The sequence below is a fragment of the Ipomoea nil genome, unplaced genomic scaffold (assembly GCF_001879475.1).
Source record: "Ipomoea nil cultivar Tokyo-kokei standard unplaced genomic scaffold, Asagao_1.1 scaffold1149, whole genome shotgun sequence".
NCBI lineage: Eukaryota > Viridiplantae > Streptophyta > Magnoliopsida > Solanales > Convolvulaceae > Ipomoea > Ipomoea nil.
This window is the reverse complement of record NW_017617577.1, coordinates 1,000,215-1,006,774: the sequence shown is the minus strand read 5'-3', so window position 1 is coordinate 1,006,774 and position 6,560 is coordinate 1,000,215. Positions and strand designations below refer to the sequence as shown.

Below are 6,560 nucleotides of genomic sequence, written 5' to 3'. Positions count from 1 at the left end.
GCTAGGCACTGAAATTGAAGTCTTGAATGGACTGGTTTTCATCATCATCAACATCACCCTTCAACTCATCAAGATACTGCTGATAAATATACGACGCAAACCCCCAAAGAGACAACATCAAAGCCATCATCTTCAACCCACTCATCTCTTCGCCCAAGAAAACCACCGACAAAAATGGAATCACCGGCGTGCCTAACCTGATAACAACGTTCGAGAACAACGACGAGACCTTAAAAGTCAAGGCAATGGAGCCAACGTAGTACGCCTGACACGTAACCCCCGTTCCAACGACGTTCAAAAAGTACGAAACAACCCCTTGCTTATACCCCTCCATCTCCGCCTTCAAACCCCACCACTCCCCGCTCCAGAACAGCCCCGCCGCCGTCACCGCCGTCGCCACCACACACTGCCAAAGGGTCATCTTCAACGTCTCCGACATGGTCGACCCCACACCGGCTCCCCCAATCATCTTCTCGAACGCGAGCTCCGTTAACGAGAACAGCAACGCCAAAGAAGCTGCCGAGGCGACAGTGAACAGAGCCCCTAACATGAAACCATCGCCGGCGGCCGGCTCCGGGGATCCTCCGTTATCGTTCTCGATCACCAGAAGGAGAGGGGAAAAGGCGAGAAGCACGACGGAGTTGAGTATATAAGGCGTGAACCTCTGGGCATTGATAAACAGAGCTAAAATGGCAGTGAAGGCTAACTGGGATGATAGGAGAAGAGAGAAAGTAGATGCAGAGAGGTATTCTATGGCCACTGAATAAAACACCCCACCAGCCGCTAACAAGACACCAAGAAAAGTATACACAGAAGCAAGAAGTGGGAGAGAAGGTGGTGGTGGGTTTGAACTATTATTTTTGGTGATTTTGGTGTTTTGATTGGGGGTTTTGGATGATGGGAGGAGGAGAAAAGGGATGAGGAAAGGGAAGCCAGCGGTTTGAAGAGTGGCAACAAGCCATTTGCTGGTACCACCTTGGTCATAATACACTTTTCCCAATAGGGTAGCACCAGCTTGGCCTCCTAGGCTAAGAAATGTGTACATACTTAGTTCAATCCACCATTTGAAACGCATCAAGTAAGAATCAAGTGATTTATTATATTTGGGTTTTGCATCTTGGATTCCCTCTGATTCATCACCTGCATGCAGAAATAGCACAAATAAAAACCACCACCATTCTGTTTAGTAAACTAACTTAAAAGCCAGTGCTAGGGGCCCACATGGCTATCGCCGACAACATCGGGGCAAATAATAAAAACCACAATTCTGTTTAGTATACCTAACTTAAAATCCAGTGCCACGGGCCCTTTTGGCTACCGTCGACAACAATGGTGTGGGGGAGAGGGGGCACTTGCCGGCTGTGGCTGAGGCACCACCCCCTCCCCCATCTGACGCCCTCTTCCATTCCAAACCAAGCCCAAACCTTGCAATTTGAGTCGTTATTGCGCTGATTATGGTTCACACAACTGTGTATACCATAAATAAAAAAGTACATTATTTAAGTACTGAAAATACATTATTTTGTATATTATCATATAATGTACGAAGTAAATAAATATTCTATTTTTAGTATATTAAAATTGTATCTTCTATTCAGAGATAGTACATTATTTGAGTATTGAAAATAAATTATTTTGTATAATGTACATTCAATACACAAATAATGTACTTTAAGTTTATTAAAAATATACTCCATCTATTTCATTTTATCTGTTCTACTTACTATTAATTGGTCAAACCAACTCTTTATTTTTTGCTTGATGGTTTTATTGGGACTGAGTCCACCATAAACCGGACGTAGAGGTATAGAACGGGGGTAAGAAAATAACAGCTTTATTACCCGGGGCGCTAGGCCAAAAATAGTACGTCACAAAGCCGAGGTACAGGCACAAAATGGTGGCCCAAATACAAAGAACAATGCCCAGAAGATGGGCTATAGTTAAATATGCTACTGAAAAAAAAATCGAACCTAAACAAGGGGTTTGAGAACATAAGATCAAGACTACTAGACCATAGTGCTTGTAGTGTTCAGACATGTCCTTGATAGGAAGCCAGGCACCCTGTTTATTGCTTGACCCCCATGTCTTGCACCCTCTACGTGTACGTTCTCAGACTGACTCAATTCGGAGGCTTCCACGTGCCCCACGTCTCTCATCCACATACTATCACTACGCACACGCTGTCCAACCACCTCTGCCATGCACTCCCACGCAACACCTCCCCACCCCCTCACGCCACACCCTGGAAATGGGGAGGGGGGCGCACAACTGGCGCAAAGCCGCGCTTAGGCCAGCCGAGGCCAATTAGCCACCCGCGGGGGCCCCTGTTCGACGTTGATTGCCGCGATAGACCAGCAGTGAGGGGGTGCGACCCTGCGACAGTGGCGCACTGGCCATGTCACCAGGCACGTTTGACGCTCGCGACCTGGCCGAGCCCCCGCCATCGCCAGTGACACCCCCGTCGGACCATCTTCCTCCCCCGAGACCCTTTCGGCCAACGCTAATCCCCCACCTCCATTTTCCTTGGCCCAATACAGCGAGCCCCAACAGATCTTGAGCGCATATCCTATATCCCCATTATTGCTTATTTTCTTTAGTATTTTTTTTTACTTATTCTTAAATTTAATTTTTTGTTTTAATAGTACTTTTAGTGTAATTTCTAAATATATAAATTTTGTATACTAATACTAAACTTAATATTATGAAAAATTGAATTAAAAATAACATCAGTCAAGTCTCGTTAACCTAACCAGACACATAAAATAGGACATAGGGAATATTTTTTTTTATAATTCACACAGTACTATGTGGACCATGGTCCACATAGTAATTTGCCTTGCAATTTGATCCCTTGCCCCCAAGCCCAAATTCCATGCCTAACTCAATTCAATCGTTATATCGCGCACTAGGGCGCACAATGCATTATGCGCCCCTCCCTGCCAAAATGACGTCGTTTTGTTAAGTTGTGTGGAAAGTTGATGCGATGGAGTTTATGTGTATTCTGTTATACAATTATGTACATTCTATTATAAAATTATATACATTCGAAACAGAGAATTTTTTTTAAGAGTTAAGAGTTTATATGTATCATGTATTATGTTAGATTATGTGTATTATCCTTTCAAAAAAGATTATGTGTATACTCTTATACAATTATATACATTCTATTATACAATTATGTACATTCTATTATACACTTATGTACATTCGAAACCTGTGATTTTTTTTAAGAAGTTAACTGCAGACACAAGAAACAAAATTTCCAAAAAAAAAATGTACAAAATGACATCGTTTTGGGTCAGGACGCACAATACGTTTTTGCGCCCTGGTGCATGATATAATTTGCCTGCTCAATTCCTTTTATCAATCAACTCCACTTGGACTCCAATTAATTAGCCTGATAAGCCCATGGTCCATCAACTTTTTTTTTTAGTACATCAATATTGTTTAATTTCTTCCCCTACTTTAATTAATTTAATATCTATACTTTACAAAGGTGTTAAAAAAAAAAAAAAAAAAAAAAAAAAAAAAAAAAAAAAAAAAAAAACTACATTGCCGCCCCGCAAGAAGAAACCATCGCTGACGATAGCATTTTTAATATTTTATTTTATTTTTAAAATAAAATATCGGAATCTTAATAAAAGCTACAGTACAAGTTTAGTTATGGTCCTTTCTTATATTAAAATTATGAATATATGAATTAAATTGCGAGTAATATTCAAATGATAATAGTTCTATGACTTAAATAACGTTTTAGACGGCAGAACACAGGAAAAAGATATGATTAAACTCGCAATCATTTTGTGTGATGATTATTTTATTTTATCTTTTGTTCACATCCTTATCATGATATTTAAATAATATACATTATATGCTACCATATTCATTGATCATTGGCACATATTTACAAATAATAAATTTGAATCTAATTTACAACTTTTAATGTTAATACATGAGGATGAATTTTAATTGGGAGTGATGGATTCTGTCATTTTCTAAAAATAATAAGGTAAAAATAGAAAAAATAAAAGTTAAGAATTTATTTTTGAAACAATACGCTAGTAAGTTTTTTTAAATGAACTATTATTTTAAGGAAAATGCTAAGCAGCACATTCAGATAACAGTAATAGTCTTTTCCATAAACCAACTATACAATTGTCACATCAAAAGTAGTCTCTTGTGAGTGGTAAATACAGGAGTGTATAGCATGATCTTTATTTTGAACTTAATTATTTTATTTACGACTACTATATATACAAACTTAACAAAAAATGTATATAAAAATTATATTTTATTTACTTTATCATTCTTTTGGCGACTTAATCATAAAAATGGTAACCAAGTCCATCTATCATCCGTAATTATTATCGTTAATGAAGACTTGAAGACTTGAAGAGAAGGCCAAAGCCCTTATATATAAATATATAATCCATCAACATCAACTTGGAAAGTAGTTATGAATTGAATAAAATTAATTTGTTGTCAATAATGAAGCTTTATTCTCATTTTTGTGGGTTATATTACTTTATCACTATATATCTTCCGCCCTGCCTGTTGGTCTGTTATTCTGGACCCTTTCAATTATATTATTACTTTCTGGTATACCTTATCTCTATAATGTCGGTCACCGGTTGAACCTCCTGCGAATGTCATAACTAGACTGTGGTCATATTTGATAACTTAGCTAGTTTATCTGTCAATTTTAATTTATTTGACCATTGTTAATTATTTGATTTGATTAAAGACGTTTAATTAATTAAATTTTTTTTGTAATAATTTATTGTTTTAATTAAAATGTTAAAATTTAAAAAGATGTTCAAAAAATTTTTAATTTTGGATCAGATTTTTGAGAAAGTCATTTTGAATGTAATCAGTTATAGCGAACAACTAATTTACTAAATATCTTCCTGCAATCAGCTAATGCTATCAATTAGTCAAACTCATTAACTAAATCAGCTAACAACAATTTACCAAACAGAGTGTGTTTTTCTTTGAGTATACTTAACTAAAGCACTGGGTTTGTTCCAAAAACAAGTGAAAAGAAGCAAAAATAACAGAGAAAGTTTGGAAAGGAAACTCACTTGTGATATCCAACAATCTTTCTTCGACTTCTCCCATGGCAGTTTAGGAGATGGAAACAACAGAAACCTGAAGACCCTTTGGTGCTTTGATACAGAAAAGCGCAGTATAAATATTTGGATGGGTGGAGACAACAAGATATGGAGAACAATACAGGTTATATATAATATGAAGGGTAGTCTCAGTCGTCCATGAGGATGGCTATAAGGAATATGAGTAATGTAGGAAAAGTGGAAAAGGAATGTCACCATATGATAAAGGGATAAAAGAGATCAGAGAATTCTCAAAAAAAAAAAAAAAAAAAAAACAACTGAAAATATAAAATATTTCATCTCTCTGTAAGCTTACATATTACAACTATTTACAGTAGTATAGAGGATATGATAAAAGATAGTTTTAAATGCTGCACCTTTGGGGGAATAAACAGAATTTTGGGAAATAGGAAATCTCATAGTATCTAAGTAAAATTATTAACTATTATTAATGCATTTCATCGTCCAATCTTAATATGAGAATATATACTGCCAGTTTTTTGATTTAACTCTTGAATTTTGCGGTGTATTTCGTTGGTAAAACTCAATAATAATCCTTTATTATTTTATAGAAAAACGGAAAGGATGATTGGATATGATGGGAAGAACGAAACCTTAAAACCTTATTTGCTACCTCCCACAAGTGCTAAGAGCGTTGTAGCCTAAGTTTCTCAGGTTAAAACGTGCTACAGTTCAATCGTTTGAGCACTCAAACTTTGAACCCGGCGAGCTAGAGTAAGGCTTCGAACAGAGTTAGGCTAATCTTATATAGGGTTGGAGGAGTTGAATAGCTTCATTATGACCATTAAAACTGACATAGAGCCTAGTTTTGTAACACCAGAAACAGCAGCCCACTAACTGAGATTAAATTCAAAATTTAAAAGTGCATTAATTCTGTAATGGATGAATTTAAACTCACAACAGTCCAGAATGTTTCTGGTTGGCGGTTGGCCGAGCCATTTGGTGTTTCGGCTCTCGTGCTCCAATTTCGGCCTCCCATGAGCACGAGAGTTCAGTTCGGCCTTAGGCGTAAGGCCGAACTCGCTCGCTGGCTCCAGTCAGATTCGACCTCATAAGGCCGAACCATCAGCACCAAGAGTGAACTCTCGAGCTGGCTCCAGTCAGATTCGACCTCATAAGGCCGAACCATCAGCACAAAGAGTGAACTCTCGAGCTGGTCAAACCATCAGCACCAAGAGTTAACCATCAGCACCAAGAGTGAACTCTCGGGCTGGTGCTGTCTTGGCCGAATCCAGTGGGCGCGAAAAAGACCCTCTATGCTATATAATTCAATAAGGCTTAGAAGAGCTCTTGTATAAATAGTGGTGCAAACCCTCTTCCCAATCAAATGTGGGACAAGCTACTCTCAAGCTTTTACCCTTCATTTTTCCAACTCAAATCGGTGTACTTTGAGAATGAATATCTCATTCACCCATTATCCGTTTTGAG

At 37.9% G+C, this 6,560-nt stretch overlaps 1 protein-coding gene across 2 annotated transcripts; it reads right to left on the bottom strand.

Annotated features, from left to right (window-relative positions):
• On the bottom strand, positions 1-5,316 carry LOC109183598 (probable purine permease 11). Of its 2 annotated transcripts, none has more exons than XM_019333669.1 (2): positions 5,078-5,316; positions 1-1,139 (listed from the first exon to the last, which is right to left on the bottom strand). In XM_019333669.1, exons 1-2 carry the CDS (start codon positions 5,116-5,118, stop codon positions 2-4), a joined length of 1,179 nt encoding a protein of 392 aa, XP_019189214.1. In that variant the 5' UTR covers positions 5,119-5,316; the 3' UTR covers position 1. The 2 variants fall into 2 exon arrangements, with proteins under 2 accessions (XP_019189214.1, XP_019189215.1); XM_019333670.1 differs by having other exon boundaries at positions 1-1,140; positions 5,082-5,315.
• Positions 5,317-6,560: the final 1,244 nt, after the last annotated feature.

Coding starts and splice junctions, on each gene's coding strand:
- LOC109183598 (XM_019333669.1), bottom strand. CDS start 5,118: ATGGGAGAAGTCGAAGAAAGATTGTTGGATATCACAAGTGA. Junction 1,140..5,077: donor TTGTTGGATATCACAAGTGA/GTTTCCTTTCCA, acceptor TCTGCATGCAGG/TGATGAATCAGAGGGAATCC.